This window comes from Betta splendens, chromosome 15 (genome assembly GCF_900634795.4).
Source record: "Betta splendens chromosome 15, fBetSpl5.4, whole genome shotgun sequence".
Classification (NCBI taxonomy): domain Eukaryota; kingdom Metazoa; phylum Chordata; class Actinopteri; order Anabantiformes; family Osphronemidae; genus Betta; species Betta splendens.
In genome coordinates this window covers 9,180,333-9,202,945 of record NC_040895.2, presented here as the reverse complement: position 1 = coordinate 9,202,945, position 22,613 = coordinate 9,180,333, and the positions used below count along the sequence as shown (strand labels likewise).

Here is a 22,613-nt window from a genome sequence, read left to right as displayed (position 1 = left end):
TTTGGGCTGCGTGGTCCCGTTGGTCTGTGTGCACGGCCCCCTCACTCTCTCTCTCTCTCTCTGTCCTATTTATGGTAATGAGCCATCTGCCCTCTCTGTAATAGCCACCCAAATAGAGTAGAGGCTGGGAAAGGAGGGGGGCTCTTTGACAGACAGGAGTTTGAGACAAACACACTTATCCTGTTGTGTCTGCCTCTGCACCAATGGATGCCTTTAGATATGAATTGGGCCCAGGAAGAAATTCTAAACCAAACAACCTTGAAACACTTGAAACACAATCAGCACCAAACAAATGTGTGTAATGTGTTTAATGTAAAGGAGGAAGGTGGTTTAAAGTAATTTACATCGAGACTGTGTGTGTGTGTGTGTGTGTGTGTGTGTGTGTGTGTGTGTGTGTGTGTGTGTGTGTGTGTGTGTGTGTGTGTGTGTGTGTGTGTGTGTGTGCGCGTGAGACAGAGTGCTGCCACCTACAGGTTAGTACATTAACCTGTTAAACACAAAGAGCATTTGTAGCATCACTGCAATGATGACCCCTCCCCAGTAACACACAATCACACACACACACACGGTATTGACTCCGTAGCTGAATATTACACAAGCCTGCCCTTATTGCCTGCTGCATGGATGTGACTCGGTGTCACAGCAGACTGATGGGCACACCAGCTAATACAGAGCCACCCAGCATTCAATAGACCTCTGTTGCCACTGGATACTAGATTGGTTTCCAAGCCAACACATGTTCCTCACTATTATATCCGCAACACATTTGTGTAATACAACAAATGTTTTGACGATTAAGCTTTTTTTGTAACAGATTAGATAAACTACTGTAGCTTGGTTCATTATAAGTGGTGATTCTGTAGGAAACATTAACACAAAAGGACAAACCTAAAAGGAAATTATGTAAGATGGAGCTTCTGGCCATGGCAACACAGGGTCCAACCATTTTATCATCAAAGAACAACTAGTGCATCATGAATACAGGAGAAAATGGGATGTCATTTAAATCATGGCTGACAAAACAACCATTCATAAAAAGTGACGATTAATTTGATAAATAGCCGCAAATACTGATTTAACAACAATAATTCTTTCTCCTCACAGCACATGAGTTATTAATATGGCCAAAAGATTTTCCACAATATACTGTCTCACACAAGACTTTGGCCTGTTACTGGCAGGAGGTCAGTCACCATTAACCTCATCAGAAAGACACACAAACCACAGATGGGTCAAAAATCACAGATGGTCCAGCTGATGGGCAGGAGGTCAGTTACACACCTAAGCCAAGGTTTACGAAAGAAAACAGATAATATAAATATACGGGAAATATATACATGTATGTAAACTGAAAATACGTGTTCACTAGTGAAGTCACTGCCACCTAAAGGTGGTTGCAGGGTAGTTTTAATGGTCAGTGTGACTCATTGACCAAATGCAGTTAATTATTCAGTGAGACAATATTCATTTAGCTCAACTAAAAATGATATTGAATTTGATTTCAAGACAGGACCTTCCTAGAAAGCAACATAGTGCAGAGTGTTCAGCAAATGAAAAAGTCTAAAGTCTATCACAAACAAGATTGTGTCTTAGTGAATATTTAATCTTTTTTACAATTTCAGCTTAAACAACACCGGAGCATTGATGAATAAAATTCTAACCATGGTAATAAAGCAAATGCACAATAAAGACAAAAATACCACAGAGGTAAAGTATCATGTGATGCTCATCATACAAACAACATGTAGTAAACACTCAGTCGTAGAGATGTGAAGACATCTAGTGGACGAAAACAGAACATAAAATCTAGTTTGTGAGACTGTTAAAAAATACTAAATCACTAAATTTTCTAAAAAATCTTTACAGATAAGTTTTGAGATGGAAATACTGTAAACAATTTAAAAAATGGTTGACTTCACCAAATTTGTCAGATGCTTAATGCAATTGCGCCGGACTCAGAAATCGTGGCCACAAAACGTCCTCTGCAGAAGATTTTAAAATTGGACTCAGGTGATCTTGAATGACTTTTAAAGCTTTTAACCCCTTCTCAACTTCTACACATGTGCAGTTCTCTTGGCCATATTATCAGCCTTTACATTTGCTCAGCCACACCAACTTGTTAGTCATAATGTATATAAGTTTATAGTAAACGATGATAAATCCTCAATTTCCTATCTATTTCTAGTTGAGATGTTCAGACTGGTGTGCCTTAGAGTCAGTATGATTTAAACTGTTCAATATTTCAATATTGAGTCTTTTGATGTCACATAAATAAATCAAAGGAAGAAACAGCAAATAATTGCGGAAGAGTCTAACTATATTCTCTGCCTACATCTACAGCTCCCGGATCTAAACTGGGTGCAGGCAAAAGTGCATGATGTACATAAAATCTGAAGTTCTAAAAAATGCAAAACTGATCCATAAAAAAATATCACTTTAATTCTATGCTGAACTTGAAGCAGGGCTTTTGTATTGAACGAATGTAGCTGGTGCATGCATAAGTGAATATCTCTGTTTGAAATTTATTATAAAAAAAAACCCGTAACCTATTGATGCGATATAACATGAAGCACACGAGCAAGGCGTGAACGCGAGATCCCCGTTAAATAGACCGCCGTGCACGGAGAGGGCGACGTGACGGAGCAGGTTCTCCCATGTGATACGGCTGCCTGACGGACTGTGCCCGTGTGTTATGGCTCCTCCTGCTCCAGCGGAACGGGGCTAGACGCAACACCAGTGCAGGGGAACGGGAATAACACACGGCGCTGCGTCTCCTTCCCCCTCCACGGGCCACGGCGAAACATGGCAAATCGCGCAACGCTGAAGAAAAAGACATAGATGATGCACGTGGCGTCGCCTCTGCTGCTGTGAAGGCTTCGACGTTTCGTCAGAGATTAACAACACCCCAAATGAACTCCGTCAGAGCCAGCAACGTTAGCAGAAGACCTAGGCGAGTATCGAGGCCGCGCCCGGTGCAGCCGGAGAGGAACCACCAGGAAAGAGGTACCGCTAGCCATGCTAACGTTAGCATTGGGGAACGGCTGGTCGGGCAGCTAGCTTCAGGCTCGAACTGGGTGCTGTGTGGCTGAACGGCGCGGTGTGTACGTGGGCAGGGGACGTTTTGTGGCAGCGTCCGTTGTTTTGCTTGAATGCCGGGGAACGACCCGATATCCGTAACGATCGCGGTGCAGCCAGGAAACACCGAGGCTTTTGTGTTTGCACGTAGCATTAGGGCCGCGCTTTGTTTTGCTTGATTTTTTTTTTCTGTGCCCCGAGTCGGCCTCCCTGCCGCTTGGCTGAAGTCATGTCGCCGTTTGAGTCCGTTTTTCGCCAAATGGCGTTAAATCACCAGTGAGCGCTACAAGGGACAGACAATGGTTTGCTCGGCTCGTAAGTGATAAACGCAGTCGGAGAGACGCGCACGCACAAAGTGCTTTCGCCAGTTGTCGTAGCATGCTAACTGGGACTTGCTGTTATTATTAGCATGTTTGGCTAGCCGCCTGCGTCCTGGGGTTTTGGAAAAAATGTTCTTGCAACGTTTTTTTTTTTTTTTTTAAATCTGGTTATAATGCGTGCAACCCCAGTGATGGCATCACCGTTTCAATTCAGTTCCATTGTTGTGGTTGACTGTTGTGCAGTAACGCAGTGTGACAGCGCACGGTGTAACTAATGTAAACGAGTACTGGCTGCAGCGTTTTAAAGTAAATATTAGCCGGATGCTATTTAAGCCCATTGCTATGGATGGAAATCAGCTCGAGAGATTCAGTTGAACGTGGATGATATCATTAGCAACAGCAACACTTGGTTTCTGAATATGATTTAACGTGATTTGACTTGTGACATATCGTGATGTTGGATGTCACGGCACCGACCGAATTTTTAACCCTTAGGTGATCAAATTTAACAACAGGGACAGTTATCATAGAAAACTGAAATCTAAATCACATTTGTCTTTTATTAAAACCTGGTCTAACTTGCATGTCCCTCAGTGTTTTTAGAGATCAATTTCACAGTAAATGGAATAAATTGTTTGGCCTCTGACAGATCAGCATCAGTGTCATCGACTACTGCACGTCCCAGAAAATTATTTTTCACACCTGCAAAATAATCCAAAAATACAAGCAGCCTAATCTATACTTCTATGTGATTTTATGACTGTGGAATCTACCTTTATGTCACCCAGTTTGTTACACATGATGTTTGTAGTGGTTACTGGCCTAGTAGCCGGGGAGAGTCATCCTTGCAACCAGAGCAACACAGAGTTTGCCTCTCCCCTCTGAGGTAGCTATCCACTCATCATGCCATGGTGAATAGCCTAATAAAGGTGTCTGTTTATTTCAGGCTTAATGCCCTAGTTGTGTGGTGCGTCTGTTGATCCAGTCCCTATTGATAGGATCTGTATTCAGTTTGTAGGAAAGATACCAGGTAATGAACAAAGCCTGTTTCTTTTTGCCTTTTGGTCTTCTTTAGGCAGTTGCCTGTGCTAGTTTCAGTGTACAGATACAAAAGAGTCTATTTTTACTCACAGTGCCTAGTATAATGCCAGTACAATTATATTGGTTGACCTAATAAATAAAAAAGTCTTCTACACCTTTCCAGATGAGGACGTTCATGCAGATATGGTTGCAGAAGAATCCGGTCCAGGAGCTCAGAATAGTCCCTACCAACTTAGAAGAAAGTCTCTGCCTAAGAGAACAGTGTGTCCGACAAAGACAAACATGGAGGTACCTTTTTCACAAAGATGGTGTAGAAAAAAAAATTGATTTTAATGAAGCACAAATATCAGTCAAGTCAGTTTTTTGCATTTTTATACAATGTAACATTTCTTCTTTATTAATGTTAATCGCCAGGGTGCTTCCACTTCAACCACTGAGAACTTTGGACATCGACCTAAGCGCCCCAGAGTTTCCGGAAAGTGTCAAGATTTAGCAGGTAATTGGAAATGTTCCATTTTATACATTTGTTGTGATCATGTAATGTTTTTTGCAACTGTACTGTGTTAACAACCTAAAAGTTCACTGCTCATTGCAAGCGTCTAAATTAAAGCTATGAAGCAAAAATACCTATCAAGCCTGTCAGCTATTTGTGGGGTTTATCCCGTGTACTTCTAATCAACTAATCCAAAATAGGTAATTGCCCCACTAGATGGGACAATATTCATAACCATCATATGGTTTATCAGAAAGATATACTCAATTATTTTGCATGACTTGATGTGTAACTATCTCCCTCAGCCAAACAACTCAGCTGTTGTAGACAGAAATAATTCTACTGCGCTGTTGGTGCTTTCTCTGTAATAAGTAGCCACATACCAATGCATTTATTGCAAACTGTTTTGGGGCTTCATGTGATCTAGCTGTAGATATGTTCAAATAACTACTGCTTTCTTGTCATCTGCCCTGTCAATTCAAAATATTTATTTCTAATTGCATGGTCTTTGTCCTCCCAGCAGCTCCAGCAGAGCAGTATCTGCAGGAAAAACTCCCAGATGAGGTGGTCCTGAAGATCTTCTCGTACCTGTTGGAGCAGGACTTGTGCCGTGCAGCATGTGTATGCAAGCGCTTCAGTGAGCTGGCCAATGACCCCATTCTTTGGTAAGAGGAAGAGGAGGAGTTGTTTTGTTATTGTGGGGATGATGATTCCTATTGTACTGTGTGTTAATGTTAAGCAGCTTAAATCTTTGTATCATATATAGATATCTATCAAAGTAGAGATGAAATGTCACAGTAACTTTGATGCAATAGATTGACACACTGTCAAATCACATCTTTTTTTAATTTTTTTTAAATTCTTCACATTTAGCCTAAGTGTTTTTTGTCATTGTTGTGCCTTCTTTTTGCCTACTTTAGGAAGAGGCTGTACATGGAAGTTTTTGAATACACTCGACCAATGATGCATCCAGAGGCTGGAAAGTTCTACCAGATTAACCCAGAAGAATATGAACAGCCAAACCCGTGGAAGGAAAGTTTTCAGCAGCTGGTATGGAGACACCTTGGGGCTTAGTAATAGGCTTCTCAACTTATAAGCGGAGAAAGCGTGGGCATTTGATAATGTTTCGATGAACAAGAAAGTTTGCCTTCTGTCCTGTATAGTAGATATATACAGTAGCATTCACATTAAAGCAGGCAATGCAGTTATGATGCAATGCATTTTGTAATCTTCACATAAATGTTTGTTGACAGGTGGCTTTGTAGTCAAATTCACCGTACAATGCTTTGTAATACATGAACATTTAATACTGTTTTCTCTCGACCAAAATGTCCCAAGCATTTTTCTAGTGAAAAGACTTGTCTTGTGCAAAATGCAAGTCTCGTCAATGTTCTTTTAGTGTTTGAATAATTATGTCTGTCTTTACAGTATAAAGGAGCTCATGTTAAACCCGGCTTTGCAGAACATTTCTACAGTAATCCTGCCAGATACAAAGGGAGAGATAACATGTTTGTAAGTGAATTGCTCCATTTTCCTTTGTTTTAGTCTTTTCACCAGTTTGGTCTAGATGTTTACCTGACGTGTTGTTTTCTCCAGTACTATGACACCATTGAGGATGCTCTCGGAGGGGGGCAGGAGCCTCACTTTGACGGTTTGATATTCGTCCATTCTGGTATTTACACAGATGAATGGATCTACATCGAGTCACCCATCACGATGATTGGAGCTGGTATGTGCATCTGACATTTATAGTTACAGTTTCATGGTGGATCTATTAATTCTTGTCTTGTTTGAAACTTTCTCATTTATTGTAGCTCCAGGAAAAGTAGCGGAGAAAGTCATCATTGAAAATACCAGAGACTCGACCTTTGTATTTATGGAAGGTTCAGAGGATGCTTACGTTGGATATATGACAATAAGGGTGAAATGATCTTTTTTTCTTTTTTTTTTTTTTTTTTTTACATTATTAATTATAGACATTATTATAATAATCTGTGTAGGCTTTATGCACGTGTCACTCATGATCAGTATTTGTGTCCACTGCAGTTCAATCCCGATGATAAATCTGCCCAGCACCACAATGCACACCACTGCTTAGAGATTACAGTCAACTGCAGCCCCATTATTGACCACTGCATCATACGCAGCACATGCACAGGTAATACGCCCTTGATCTGAATCTGATTTTTTGTTGTTTTTGTCATTTGTGCTGCATAGAGATATGTGTATGAATATGCCTCTATTCTACCTGTTTCAGTGGGATCAGCTGTCTGTGTCAGTGGACAGGGTGCTTGTCCCACAATCAAGCACTGCAATATTAGCGACTGTGAAAACGTTGGTCTGTACATCACTGACCATGCACAGGTGAACTCACACACCTTTTTAGGTACAGGAGGTTTCCCAACTTTAGCATTACCAGCTGATAGAAACTGCAGCAAAGCGTGGGCAATCTACCCACGCTTTAGAAACCAGCCTTTTAAAGTTTGTATTTTAAATAGAAGAATGACAGCAAACAGCAAAAAGGCAGGCTTGAAAATACTCAACTTATTTTTCATTGTTTAGGGAATATATGAAGACAATGAGATCTCGAACAATGCTCTCGCTGGAATCTGGGTGAAAAACCATGGAAACCCAATAATAAGACGGAATCACATCCACCATGGCAGAGATGTGGGTGTTTTTACATTTGACCATGGCATGGTAAGATAATAATAATAATTTTGTTATCCTTGAATTCTGATTAAAACTTCATAAGGAAACATTTCTTCAACAGTGCTTTTGTGTGCAACTATAAGGTGTGTATGTGTATACAATCAATGATTAATGAAACGGCATTTCTCTGTTCATTTGCAGGGTTACTTTGAGAGCTGTAACATCCACAGGAACCGTATAGCGGGCTTTGAGGTAAAGGCGTACGCCAATCCAACAGTGGTGCGATGTGAGATCCATCATGGGCAGACTGGGGGCATCTACGTGCATGAAAAGGGACGCGGTCAGTTCATTGAAAACAAGATCTATGCAAACAACTTTGCTGGTGTATGGATCACTTCAAACAGTGACCCCACTATAAGGTCAGTGTGTTCTAAATATTCAAAATCTAAAGTTTGATCCTTGTGTGAATTTGGGATTTTCCTGATTGTAAGTATTTAATTTTTTTGTTCAAATACAGGGGCAATGCCATTTTTAATGGGAACCAAGGTGGAGTTTACATTTTTGGTGACGGTCGAGGCCTCATTGAAGGAAATGACATCTACGGAAACGCCCTGGCAGGAATCCAGATAAGGACAAACAGCTGCCCTATTGTCAGGCATAACAAGATCCATGACGGCCAGCATGGAGGCATATACGTGGTAAGTATTTTCCAAACCTACCCATTCCTTAACATATTCTGTCTCTTTTATGCTGTCATTTAGAAACAAAGCAGTGATGGATATATTTTCAAAACTCCACAGCATGAAAAAGGACAAGGTGTCATAGAGGAGAATGAGGTGTACAGCAACACTCTGGCAGGAGTATGGGTTACAACAGGAAGTACTCCAGTCCTGAGGAGGAACAGGATACACAGCGGAAAGCAGGTAAAATTATGAAAAGATGGAAAATGAAAACCACCTCCCATAACTATTTAGAAGTAGTTTTCATTTAATTAGTTAAAAGGAGGTAATGTGTTCATACTGACATTTTAACAGGTTGGGGTCTACTTCTATGACAATGGCCACGGTGTGTTGGAAGATAACGACATCTACAATCACATGTACTCTGGAGTTCAAATTAGGTTTGTGGGAAAGTACATTACACAGTAACAGTATTCACTAAATCTGAATGAAACTGTGTTTTGAGAAGGTTTAGCCAAATTGAATGTATTTCTAGGTTAAATCACGTGTCCTGATTTAAAGCTATGCATTTGTTTGAGCTGTATCAATTGTTCCTTTTGTGGCAGGACGGGCAGCAATCCCAAGATCAGACGCAACAAAATCTGGGGAGGCCAAAATGGAGGCATTTTGGTGTACAACTCCGGTGAGAAGCAAATAAATGTCTTGTCCATTTCATCCCTTGAGCCTATGACGGGGGTTCCCTAACATGGTTGTTTTTTTTTAAAATCAGGCTTGGGTTTTATTGAGGACAATGAAATCTTTGACAATGCCATGGCAGGCGTGTGGATCAAGACCGACAGCAACCCCACTCTACGGAGGAATAAGATCCATGATGGAAGAGATGGTGGGATCTGTATATTCAATGGGGGAAGAGGTAAATAAGGAATTTCTGTATAATGTGAGCATTCTCCTGTAGCCTTTAGTGCTATTCGTGTTTACCTTTTACATGCTTGGTGTAATTAAAATGGGTTTATTGTACTCAGGTTTGTTAGAGGAAAATGATATCTTCAGAAACGCCCAAGCAGGAGTCCTCATCAGCACCAACAGCCACCCTGTTCTTCGGAAAAACAGGATATTTGATGGTTTTGCTGCAGGTAGGCTAACAAATCCAAGGCATTAGTGTAATTATAGTAACCTTTCTTAGGATTATGCTTGTATAAGCTGTCTGTTCACTACTGGCAACTAGTGAATATGAACTGATAATCCGTTAATTGTAGGTATCGAGATCACCAATCATGCCACAGCGACACTAGAGGGCAATCAGATCTTCAACAACCGCTTTGGTGGATTGTTTCTTGCATCTGGTGTCAATGTTACAATGAAAGGTATCAATACTGGACATCGAGACTTTCATGTTTTCCCACCACCCCTTTACCATGTAATAATATCAGTTTTTCAATTTCATTTTCTTTCCAGATAATAAAATAATGAACAATCAAGATGCCATTGAAAAAGCTGTGAGCAGAGGTCAGTGCCTGTACAAGATTTCAAGTTACACCAGCTACCCAATGCACGATTTTTACAGGTAACTTATTTACTTAGTTGAGGTGAATAAAGCATCTCGTATGGTCACTGTTTGGAATGACAAATACAATTTGGGTTCTTGCAGGTGTCACACCTGTAATACAACAGACCGCAACGCCATCTGTGTGAACTGCATTAAGAAGTGTCACCAAGGACATGATGTGGAGTTCATCAGACATGATAGGTCAGTGTTATCACTTTGAGTACCAGTCACCACCAAGTGGCCAGTGTGTCCTGCCCTGCCTGTTTCTCAATTATCATGCTCTACTGACTTATAAATGAAAATGTGTGATCTAATCATTCAGCAAAGTAGATGCTATCAATTCCTCGTCCACACACTTCATACTTGTGAGATGGCATCTCAGGGACTGGGTTTGGGAATCACTTATTTCATTAAAATCTATATTCAATGACCATTAACTGAATGTTTTTTTTTTTTTTTTTTTTTTTACATGTCTGTCTGCAGGTTCTTCTGTGACTGTGGCGCAGGGACGCTGTCAAATCCTTGCACGTTAGCTGGAGAGCCGACTCACGACACAGACACCCTGTACGACTCAGCTCCTCCTATAGAATCCAATACACTGCAGCACAACTGAGCCCACAGTCCTCTTTTTGTCAGCAGTAATGGACATAAGACACTTTAAAGTTGTGCAATGGAGGAGGAAATCCTAAAATATGGATTTTATTTTGGCAGAGCATATAAAGTGACGTTTCAAAAAGACTTGGATACAAATAGGCTAAAATGAGACATTTTAGAAAAAAAAGTCTGACTACGGATGCCTCCTTTTTTCATTTTCTTCTGTTTGATAAAAAAAAAAAAAAAGTGACCTCAGTGGGACAGAGCAGAAGAGCAGCTGACTCAGGGTTTGTGGGTGTGTTAGTTTGGTCAAATAAATGAGACGGACAAAAGCTGCCAAGGCTCATCTGCTTTGAAGAAGTGGAGGAACCAGATACTGCAGTCCTTCCTGTACAGCCACATTGCAACCAGAAGCTCAGCCAGAAGAGGCACAACTTTTTTTTTTCCTTGTGGAGGCAAAGGCCCCAAATACAACATGCTTCCATCACTGGGCAACCGACGTCGTCTTATGACACGTATGGGGAAAATTGACCTAGCACTTCAGCTTTTTTGTCCTCCCCTCAAGACAACTGAGATTTGATTTTAATGCTTTGTGTAGTTTTGTATTTTCATGCAAAATCTTACTGTACTTGAATGTCTTTATTTTATTAAATGTGTTAAATTTTTTTTTGGTTATTATACCCTAGAATTGCTGTATTATACTCATGTCGCAGTATCTAACTTCTTTCTGTGAAAGAGATCAGAGGAAAACACTAAACATTTTCTCCAGCAATGTTGACTCGTCTACATTTGCAATACAGAAAACTGATGCTCAAGTGAGCTCTCACAAGACTTGCTGACTTCTTTAGAATTGTGTCAAATGTTTCTTTAATCTATGCATATTTCCTGTTTGTTATGCCAAGACCATTACTCCTGCAGGAAGTCTAATTAGCATGGTTATGGGACAAAACTGCTGTGATGTATTTTTTTTTTTTTTAAATAAAGACACAGCCCCATCTTTGCTCACTTCTAAATTGAACACATGGTTGGGGTCCAAGTTTTTTATGCTATGAAATCATAATTTGATTTGTAGTAGCTTTATACAAACATTTAGCCCTGTATTAGAATAAATGAATTATTAATTAATTCTTTAGACATTAAATTTCTCTTACTAGTCCGGGCCAAGAACAAGTCCTGTGAAAGTGCACACAATTCTAATCTGTTTCTTCTCTTATTTGCCAATGTTGCTGGAGAATTTAGGCTTTTACTCTACCTAAGTTGAGACAAGTATCTACATACAGCACTATATGGTTTCATTGCCCTCCCCCTCATTCATGTGTATTGGTGATTGTGGGTTCTCATACAGACTGAAATGTATGCATGTATCATAACATCTAGACTTAATATATTGTGAAGTATTCAATAACCGTTGTGTAGGCGCTAGCGTGAATTAAAAGGGTTTAATTTCCTAGATGAAACATTGTCATTTTTTAAAAATAAACTTTATTAGATCATTTCAGTAGTGTTTTTTTCAAATGCTGACAAAAGGGAAAAAAAACTTTAGCAAAGCCAAACTGTTGCTCAAACTACAGGGTGTTGACCATCTGAACAAGTGTAGAGAAGTGTGACTTGTCCAGAGTGGTATCATCTGCAAACTGGCAGATCTTCCTGTTAAAGGGAGAGGGGATAAAACATGTTTAGTAGTTTCACTGGATTATAGATGTTACTGCAGTACAACAGGGTCCAACAAAATGTTTCTTGAATAAAAACACATACTTGAAGAGCCTGAGGCTCATTGTGATCTTCTCAAACTCTCTGGCCTTCTTGTGGCCTAACTGGATGACCTCCTCTGGCAGGCTGGCGAGTCGAGCAGCATTAAAGCCATAACTCTTTGGACAAGCACCAGTGATGAACTTGTAGAGGAATGTAATGGTCTCTTGACTTGGATCCTCACATTCATTCTCCACCATACATGCCTGAACAGGGAAAAACAGGGCGAGTTAAACTTAATAGCCAGGAACTGGATTTAAAATACAAGTCACAAGGTTGTGCAGAAGCTTGGCAGCTTTTGCACAATTTATAGGCAAACATTATTATAGTATACACAAATATTTAACATGCAATTTGATTATACAAAAATTAGTCATAACTAATTTATGTGCAACAAAACACAAGAAAGCAATAACTAAATACTGTGCAGAAGATACTTCCGTAGATAATGATTATATTCATGTCTACCTACACTGCTTGGTCCCCTGCAGTATAGTGTATAGCGTGTTTTGCATTTCTGTACCAACCATGTGGCCCAACCGCACAGCAGGGTTGTTAGCGTAGTCCTCGACCAGGGAGTGGTAATGTGTCGAGAAGAGGGTGCGACAGCAGATCTTCTCAGCGAGCTCCTTCACAACAGCACTGGCAATGGCTGTGCCGTCATATGTGGCTGTGCCCCTTCCTGCAAATAGATCACAGATAAATAGTTACAACTAGGAAACACAGAGCAGCCTATGCAGTGACTCCACAGAGATGTTAAACAAGCCTTATATATGCTTCCACAGTTTACCTAATTCATCCAGGAGAACGAGTGAGTGTTTAGTGGCATGGTGAAGAATGCTGGCAGTCTCACTCAGCTCCACAAAGAAGGTACTCTCACCTATTGAAAATGAGAGATAATCCAACTTTATCCCAGACGATAGAAGCTTAAAATGCTGCCATGTACTGTTTGCATTGCAGGAATGAGTGTTTTTTACCAGCCATAATACGATCTGAGGCTCCCAGCCGAGTAAAGACCCTGTCAGCTGGCGTGAAGCACAGGCTCTCAGCAGGAACATAACAACCCAGCTGAGCTAGAATGATCACAAGTCCACACTGTACGAAAAGAGCACCACCATGTCCCAGTATTAGAAATAATCACTTCAGGCCATCATCATCTATATAATGCTAGTTTCACAAGGAGAAATCTATATAAGATATACTCACCTGCCTCATGAGAGTAGACTTTCCACCCATGTTGGGTCCTGTGACGAGGACACAGGAGGCCTGATTTTTCTCCTCATCACTTTCACCACTACCAGGGCAGCTGATGTAGATGTCGTTAGGAATAAAATCATCCCCAAAAAAGGTCTTGGTAATACAGGGGTGACGGGAGCCAGTGAGCTCAATGAAGGGCGCTAGCTGGTCATGCCCCTCGGGGAGGTTGACCTGTGGGCGGGTCATTGGGCCGTCCCCACCCTGGCTGTAGCATGACAAGGCCAGCAGCACATCTAGAACGCCAACAAAAGATGAATAAAGAGGCTTTAACGTATCCGTTAGTTATCATTTCTATTTTACGGGTCTTTTTTTAGCTCAGCTCAAAAAGAAAATGAAGTCAAACCATAGCATTTGTGCTGGCAGTATATACACAAGTGATTAGCATTAGATGAGATGGGGAAAGCTGCAAACAGATTTTAGCTTTTGTTTTAAATTAAGCTGTTTTTAGTGGCAGAAGCCTTTAGTCACTCACTGCGCCAACATGTTACTGATGCATATCAGCAACGGCTGCAGGAAATGTATTGGGAGCAAACTGTACACCTGCAAGTCAGTGCTTGAGTTCCTCCTCAGTTGCCTACTAGCAATATTTAAAAAAACAAACAAAAAAAAACACCAGACATATTTGACGAATACTTTAAGAGGATGAATAAAAATGAGTTAGCATAGAGGTTTATTATTACCCAGCACTGCCATGCACTCCACACCAGTTTTCCAGTCGCTGTAGTTTTTGTCAAAGTTGTAGAAAAGCCTCCGCATGCAGTCTTTCAGCGCAGCATCTCTCTTCTCTTCAAACCCCTGCAGCTCTGAGAACAGCCGCTCCGTCTCGTTCGTCACATAGCGTTTCCATCCTTTCTTTGTGGACTTCACCTCATACTCCTCGGGTATATTTCTCTCCGACACGCTGTCGGGCACCTCCATCTGGTAGCGATTTCGCCCCGTTCCCCAGTAGGCCATGCTTTTGCAGCCCAGTCGCTTCTTCTGTCTGTCCAGGTAATCTTGCAGGTCTCTCTCACAGTTCTTGATTCCAGTCAGAGCCTGGTCATACTCTGGGTCAAAGCCAGCTTTGGGGGTTATGACACCAGTGCTGCGGGCTTTTTGGTGGTCGAAGGCTGTGTCCCAGCGCTTCAGCTCAACAGAGAGGTCTGGAAATAGGCCATCCTTTTCACCTTTCAGACTGATGATCTGAACCAGCAACGTGGACCGAAATTCACCTACAACTGGAGCAAAGACAGAAATGATCTCCTGCATAGTTTTGAAACCTTCCAGCGCTGAGAGGAAGTCTGCTATCTTGCGCTTGCTGTAAGTGACCTCCTCATAGAGAACAGCTCTGCTGTCAGGGTGATCCTGGCCTTTCAGAGGAGTGCCGATGCTGTGGATTTTACTTAAAAGACGCTCCAAGTCTGGAAGCTTCTTCAGCAGGTCGGTGACCTCTGCAGTCTGGGATTGAGCACCCATCAGGTCCTCCACTGCATCTAGCCTGTCTCTGATGGATGTGGGATTACACAGAGGAGCACACAGCCACTGCTTCAGGAGCCTTTTGCCAAATGGAGTTGAGCAAGTGTCCAAACGCTGCAGCAGCGTGCCTTCAGTCCCTCCTGATCCATTCTGGAAGATTTCCAAGTTTGCCAAAGTCACTCCATCCAGAACCATACGCTGTCGAGTCTGAGAAAAGAAACTGGCTGGTCCAGCAGCTTTCTCCATCTCTACATCAACAGGAACATACTCTTCAAAGTTGGCCATGGAGAGAAGCTCTTGGTCTACCAGACATTTCTTTAAGTAGAAAATGCATCCGCCCATTGCTGACAGTGCCAGTTCATAGCCTTCCTTAGGAGTAAGGCACAATGAATCGCTTTCAGAGGTCATCTTTTTTAAAAGAGCTGGAAGAAAACCGCTTCCTGTACCTTGTTCAGTCTCTTTAAAATAATCCTCCTCTGAGAGGGTTTTGAGGGTCTTCTGAGCATCCCAGAACTGTGTTCCTGCGTTCAGGCCTTCCTGCAGCGCCGAGGACAGAGAGGCTTTGAGTATTTTGCGTGTCTCAACAGATGGGTTCCCCTTTTCAAAGAGCACCTCTGCAGGGGCAAAGTGTGCTATGAGGGTGCGCAGGCGTGAGCAGTGACGGTCATCCATGAACTGGCCTATGTGGAAACAACCCACTGACGTGTCCACAAAGCAGACGCCATAGGTGCGGCAACAACCAGAGTTCTCCTCTTCAGCCTTTTCTTTTAAACTCAGCAAAAACTTGCTCTGACACTCTGAGGGAGCTCCATCCAACACACTGTAGGTCTGAGTGCCACGCGTGATAATCCTGCACACCTCTCGCTTCACCACGCGGTCGAACTTGGTGGGCTTGGTCATGGTTTTGCAGCGCGCCTCCATCATCTCTGGGGTCTCTGTCTGTTCCACACGGGCCACCTTGTAGCCTTTCTGGACGAGCACATCGGAGAAACGGGCAAAGCCAATTTCTGGAAAGCCCGAGTGCGCCCAGGTTCCCTTCATGAAAGTTAGACCCAGTTCATTGACTCCTACGACAGCATCCATGTGGTAGAGCTCATAAAACTTGCCCACCTTGTAGAAAATAACAGTGTCAAACATCTCAGATTTGAGCTGCCACCACCGACGCATCCCAGGAGTGACTCTGTTGAGGAAATCTTCAGGCACATACAGGGTGGTGGGATCGTAGTCATCCTCCGCCTGCCGCCGTCTCCGTCTATCTTTTCTCCTGCCGTCATGCAGCCACTCCAGTTTCTCGTGGTCCCAAACTGTTGCGCCTCCACTGTTGCCGGAACCATTTGTCTGACTCTCAAAGCTGTCGGGAGCAGTAAAGGCGGACAGGCGCGACTTGGTGTCTGCTGCAACACCCACCGGAGCCCGCTTGGGTGCAGCAGACGGGGGGGTGGATACCTTGGCTTTTGCGTTAGCAGGCTTCTCTGCGGGTCGTTTGCGCTTTGCAGGCTTGATGGGGCTTTCTGCCTCTGACTCTTGAGTGCTCTCCTCTTCCTCCGCCTCACTGCTCACTGTTCCTTCCTCCTCCTCATCCTCACTGCTGGAAGCAGCCTGCTCTGGTTTGAATTCATCATCCGAGCCATCGCTATCTGACGCCACAACTATGCGACGCCGTTTGGCTTTATTTCCTTTACTTTGAGTTGTAGTGCGGGATGATCGCCGACTGACTTTGGACTGGTTCAAGTCTCCATTTTTATGTTCCTCTTCATCACAGACATCTTCGTCAGTTAATGTTGACTTTTCAAGCTGAGAAAAACAATTTTTTATCATTTTAGTAGCAAAAAAGAAAGCAGTGACTGTTTTAATTCATAGTAGACAATATGACTGTACTACACAGTGTTGTATACTTATGCTTAACAGAACATGCTATATGACACACTAGGCTGTAAATAGCAATGTTGAGCACAGTCATTAAATACTAATTGACATATGTCACCTCCATTTCTTCGTCCTCCTCTTCGTCATCAGATGGATCAGCGCAGAGAGGCATCTTCAGTCTTTTTTCTGGGCTGTCAAACATCACTTTGTCAGCCAGCTCCATTGCATGGCGGATGACGGGCTTCCCGCTGAAGAACACTCCTCCAGTTTGAGCATCACTACTGTCAGAGCCTACACACACACACCAGTGGACAAGTTATCTCTTAAAAACGAGCCAGTTTAAGAAAAATAACTGGGCTGGTTATGGGCATAACGGCCAACCTTGGTACTCTCGGATGTATTTGGTGCTGACCCATCCCCTGGTAGGAGGTTCATCAAAGAAATGGACATGTATGCGCTGCGCTCGACCACGACCTCGCATCTGTTGTCCAGTCAGAGGTTGCGGGACCACCATGCATGGCCACCAGGGGTGTCCCTCTAGTTTTGCCCAAACAAGAGCACCAGCACTGAACGGAGACGAAGAGCTGATAAAAAAAAGCAGAGTTCTATTTTAATATTGAAGCCGTGTCAGAGCTACACGTGTAGATACAGATCCCTTTTCGGTCCATCTGATTAGCTAGCTAGGCTCTACTGCTACTGTGAGGACAACTTCCCCCTGGTATTAAACACATACACGATTTAGCTTAACAAATCTGCAGGTTTTGTACATTTTCAGAATACCTTTCTTTGGCAGTTGGAGCCTTGTCGCCGAATAGTTTCTTAAATCCTCCTTTTACAGACTTGGGCTCAGTTTTCGCCTTGCTTTTGCTGCTCTTGCTCGCCTGTTGTTGTGCTGTCTGTTTAGCCTGCTCCGTCGGAGAGGAGTTGGACTTGTCCACCGAGGAAGGCAGGTCCGCCTCCGTTGGAGAGGGACTCGGCTTCGGCTTCGAGACCGGCGGCGGAGACTTGGTGAAAAAATTGAAAAGAGAGCTTTGCTTCGCCATGGTAACGCGTGAATTCTTCAGACAACGCTAACACCAGTGTCATAAGCCTCCACGCGCCTCCTAGCTCTCGGCGAGACGGCGTCAACGCGCGAGCGCTAGCCGTTCGCGGGAAAGGGACGCACAGGACGTCGTGGGCGTGGTTACGAGTTTCTTCCAATAACAAGTAAGAATATTTACATCACAAAGTCACGTGGTGTCAACATGTCTGTTTTTGGCGCCCAGACACTTTTTCTGCCACGATTTCAAATTAAACTTTATTTCTTATGAACATGAAAAATATAGTCTGTACTGTTGTCACGAGCGTTTATATGTATTATTTATATGAATTATATAATATAGTGCTAAGGTATAATTATTTCATACCTGGCTTATTATTTGTTCTTCTAAAATAATTAAAGTAATTGCATTATCTGTTGATGGGAAACGTGCAGCTTTGGTATTGGTTCCCGAAAGACTAAATGCAAAGTATAGTTTATGGCTTGGATTTATATTTTATGGCTAAATGCTTGGCTGAAATATATTGTTCAATGGATTAACCCATTTTCGCTGTGACTATAGTAAAGTACAATAAAGATTGTCATATGCATGATAAGAATGTAACGGTGATCATAGGTTTAAATTGTGTGTATGTGCAAACAGGTTATTGTTGTTAGTCATTAACAACCAGCAGGGTGCAGCAGAAGACTGGAAAATAAATGTGTAACAACCTTTATTCCTACAGTGGGACATCAGTGCAGCAGGTAACTCCTGAACACACAATTGAGATAAATTCTGGTAACCGGGATTAGAAAAGGATTTCATGTTAATTTGCCAGTATTGTGATTGATATGATCAACTTTGCACACTTTAATTAAAAGGAAGCATCTGAAGCATTACTTAGATGTACTTTATCCTTCGTTTCAAAATATTAATAAATTACTAACTATTGTGAAGTATTAATGTTCTTAGCAGTTGTGATACTCAAAAAGGTGCTGCTGCATGTATTTATGTTACTATTAGTTACCAAACATCCACCCACTAGTGACTTTTTGGCATGCTGTGTGTGGGTGATAGAAAGCATAGATCTAATTAGGACAGAATTACAAAACCTTACACAGCAGTTGTTATGAAGAGCTGTTTCCGTTCAGTGATACATTGTTACCACTGCCATGAGTAAACAGGGCTATTGTAAAGGTTTTGTCTGAGAGGAGCTGAATGAATAAATTCACAGTAATAATCTGAATCAAATCAAAAGGCAGAAGTGTAAATGTCTTTTAGAGACAATATGAAATGTGTTTTTAGTGACAGTCTTATGAAAAGCAAGGCGCTAAATTAAGATTTAAATTTCAATTGCCTTTTATTGTGGACACCATGACTTGTTGTAAAAAACTGTGGTGTTATCAGTAACATTGGCTCAGTTCAGTCAGATGCTCACCTGGCAGTACGCCAGCCTGCACAAACCTTAGTCAAACGCCGAAGCAGCTGAAACGACTTAATGAATTTTATTGATTAAATCAGTGTTCCTGCTATTGTAAAGTGTCTCTTTGGGTTTTTGCTTGCTACTCAGGGTGCATTCTTGTTATAAAGTGGTTGTCGTTCCCAGGCTGTGCAGGCAGCACTGGTAGAACATCACAGCTGACACAAGTAGTAGTGGTAAGTGTCAAAGAGCATCAATGAGGCGAGAGCTGTGGTACCCTGACTTTTAAAGGCCTCGCTATTACTGAGAATAACATGTTTGGGATTACGTGCCCTGCAGGACTTTGTTTCAAATATTAAAATATATTCAACACCTTCGCTTTCCTGCCCCAAAACATGTAGTTTAATTTATTTCTGACTTTTAAGTGCATTAAATAAGCAGCCTTTTGCCCATCGGAGCTGAGTTTGGCAGACACATGTGGATGGATGGAGCATCAATCTATGACAAGACACTGGGGCTAAAAAATATTCTCAGTAAATAATGCCAGGAAAAATCCCTTTATATTATTTACGAAAATAAAATGACACTTTCTCATTTTTAGTATTGCTGACAAACATTACTGCACCGAGACGAGAACCCATTTTCTATCAGAATTCCTTCTTCGAGCACTCTCCTCATTTTGTCCCTGTAGCCTCTTCATGCTGCATTTTTCTTTTCCTGCTTTGCACATAAATCCCCTTTCCTGTAGCACCAGTGCTCCGCGGTGCTGGTTTGCCTCACAGGCACAGCAGCAGAGCTGATGCTGTGTAGAGCAGCTACATCGGACATAGTGAGTGTTAAGCTGTGTGTAATAATGTCAGGTGTTTCCTCACCTTCACTCCCGTTTTTTACTTCACTAAACCGAGAGCAGCGAGCCAGACTGAACGGAGTTTAAACTAGACTGATAAAATATTTATATTCCAGGCATATAAATCCTTATAAAATACTCCCTGAGTTGAAAATGGGCACTTTGACAAGCAAATGCTTGAGCTGTGTCAAAGTACTTTATGTACTGTAGTAAAGTAGGCAACAAAGTGTGGGAAATGCCATGGAAGGTGCGGCCTTAGATAAGGTTATAAATTGTACATTTTGCCGTGCCTTCCTCTGATGTGGTCAAGATTTGTGTGCACAACTCATCTGTTTAAATCTTGAGCTGGAGCTACAAAAGTCAGCAGCCGTCCACTGCACCTGAGAGCTGGAGATTAAAAGTCGAGCACTGGAAACGGTCACTTTTTTTATAGAAAGAAAATTGAACCTTGTCAGTGGCAAAATGTTTTCTCCCAAACAGCAGCATGCTATGATGGTGCAATGCAAAATGAATGGAGGCCACTCAAGGAAATTCTGTTTATCATTTCTGCCGAGAACGTTTATTTTCTATTGAAACTGTTTTGTTTTCTGTTTTGAACTGACTTAATAAAAAAACAAACTAAATATTAAAACTACGGGTTGTGAAACGCTGCCTTGATTTCGTAGGTTTACAAAACAAGCAGTGAGCCGACTGCAACTTATTAAGGTGACATTATATATTGTGACATTAATACAGACACTGCCAGGGACTCTGCTTTATTATGCATTTGGTGTAGGTCAAGATGAAGATACTTGTCACAAATCAAACAGTCCCTGACAGTGTTCAGATCCTGTCAGCCAGTGAATTATACTTCCTCAGGTCTGTGAGCATATTAAAGGTTGGGAGGAAGTGATATGAAAAAAGCCAACGCCCCAAAACAACAGAATGAATGTAAAAAAGTAGCAAAAAGGCCAATTAGAGATTAGAGACTCTCATTCATTGCTCCCAATGTGCCTTGCGTTTAGATGGGAACCTCCATGTCTTACCAACAGTAGTGATCAGGATGCGATTGACCAAGACCCTGTATGTGTATAATGTAAAGACATGCTAAAGGCTAAATGGAGACCATAAATTAATCTTCAAGTGGGGATGTGAGTAGCAGTGGTCTGCTTCTATACGGGCCCTGTGATAGAGACCCGTCCAGGGTGTACCCGCCTCCCACCCACTGGCTGCTGGGAGACGCTCCATCACAAGCAGTTAGCACATAAATATATATCCTGACTGCTTATATATGTTTTTGTCCCTCCTGGGTATTTTTCTCTCTCTCCAGAGACTATTTTCAGTTTAGCTTAATGAGGAGCAGAGAAAACATGAAGAGATCAGCTCTTCTTGTCCTTCTTCCTTCCTTCCGTCCTTCCTCCCCTCTTTTCTTCTTCCTTTGCTCTGCTGCTTAATAGGGTGACCAGATAGACACAGGTCCTTCTTTTGTTGTTGCCTTCACTTCACACCCAGACAGATGTAATGATCACAGGGCTTTGCCTTTACTTTTATTTCTTCATAGACAAACACAGAGACCAATTAAAAGTCCTAATGCAGATGACTAATGCCTCTTGCCTCTGCGCCTCCTTGCAGCCATCCATCAGCCGTGTCCCTTCACAGCTCCATTCTGCCACTGTACCCTATTGAAGCGCCGTAAATGTGTAAGGTTCAGTCCTGTATTAATTCAGCTGCCTCTGGGGGAGCTGATGCAGGAGCAGGCACTGATAGTGGAGCGATAGTGCAGTCAGCACATTTAACACCAACCCCACTATCGCTCCCTCTCCAGACAGAAGCAAAGGAGTATTTGTATAGATGAAAATGGAAAAATAAGAGCTAGAAAAGACACAATTGTCCTTCCCTGAACAATTTTATCTATATATAGACGTGTTTAGTCACAGAGTCTGAGCTAACGAGGTTAAATCAAGCACCCACACAAAAACAAACAGGCAATATTGGATTATAAATAATCACCAGAAAACACCTGATGTTATTTCGTTTTCCATCACTGCTGGAAATTCTGCTGTCTTTGAGATGCACCAACGCTGTCCACAAGACGCACATTTGCAATTCAAAAGCTGCTTAACCGAGCCCCATTTAATAACCCAGTTTTGTTTTTTCTCAGGGGAATCTAACTTTCTGAATTAAGCCAAGGGACTTTTTCTTTGCCTCACAAAAAAGCAAAGACCACACAGGACAATGAGAGAAACATTGTTCTAAACCTTCATTTACCATGGGTTGAGTTAAAGCAGAAGAAAACAGTAATTCCTTTAATACTGAACCACTGTGTGTGTATTTGTGCAACAGTAAACACACCTGAGGACGAGCTCGTATTAAACTCAATTAGCTGAAATGGTGAGTTTCCCTTATCTTTAACCTCCCGTTCTCTATCTCCTGGACCCGTGCTAATAGAAAGTGTGGAGGTTTGTGGGGTATAATTACCTCATCACTCAGGCTTCCCACTCTCTTCATATGTAAATGTCTTGTTTCCACAATGGCTCTTGATTTCCACACTCTTCCTTTAATTCCGACACAGTCTCTGTAGTTGCCATTAGAGCGCTGCAAGCTATTTCTACAGATCGTA

At 42.1% G+C, this 22,613-nt stretch overlaps 2 protein-coding genes across 3 annotated transcripts; one reads left to right on the top strand and one right to left on the bottom strand.

Moving 5' to 3' along the window:
* Positions 1 to 2,619: 2,619 nt before the first annotated feature.
* fbxo11a (F-box protein 11a) lies at positions 2,620 to 11,894 on the top strand. Of its 2 annotated transcripts, none has more exons than XM_029175314.3 (22): positions 2,620 to 3,003; positions 4,600 to 4,724; positions 4,851 to 4,932; positions 5,453 to 5,594; positions 5,850 to 5,979; positions 6,358 to 6,441; positions 6,526 to 6,658; positions 6,744 to 6,850; positions 6,976 to 7,087; positions 7,187 to 7,293; positions 7,492 to 7,629; positions 7,783 to 8,000; positions 8,099 to 8,279; positions 8,382 to 8,504; positions 8,616 to 8,701; positions 8,867 to 8,943; positions 9,031 to 9,174; positions 9,284 to 9,394; positions 9,518 to 9,625; positions 9,717 to 9,825; positions 9,910 to 10,008; positions 10,291 to 11,894. In XM_029175314.3, the coding sequence occupies exons 1-22, from the start codon at positions 2,910 to 2,912 to the stop codon at positions 10,418 to 10,420; spliced, it is 2,640 nt and encodes an 879-aa protein (XP_029031147.1). In that variant the 5' UTR covers positions 2,620 to 2,909; the 3' UTR covers positions 10,421 to 11,894. The 2 variants fall into 2 exon arrangements, with proteins under 2 accessions (XP_029031147.1, XP_029031146.1); XM_029175313.3 differs by having other exon boundaries at positions 2,621 to 3,003; positions 5,450 to 5,594.
* Positions 10,634 to 17,898, bottom strand: msh6 (mutS homolog 6 (E. coli)). The gene is made up of 10 exons (XM_029175276.3): positions 17,509 to 17,898; positions 17,110 to 17,312; positions 16,847 to 17,019; positions 14,088 to 16,656; positions 13,357 to 13,640; positions 13,128 to 13,245; positions 12,941 to 13,030; positions 12,678 to 12,832; positions 12,157 to 12,356; positions 10,634 to 12,048 (listed from the first exon to the last, which is right to left on the bottom strand). Exons 1-10 carry the CDS (start codon positions 17,769 to 17,771, stop codon positions 11,967 to 11,969), a joined length of 4,137 nt encoding a protein of 1,378 aa, XP_029031109.1. The 5' UTR covers positions 17,772 to 17,898; the 3' UTR covers positions 10,634 to 11,966.
* Between the last annotated feature and the right edge of the window lie 4,715 nt (positions 17,899 to 22,613).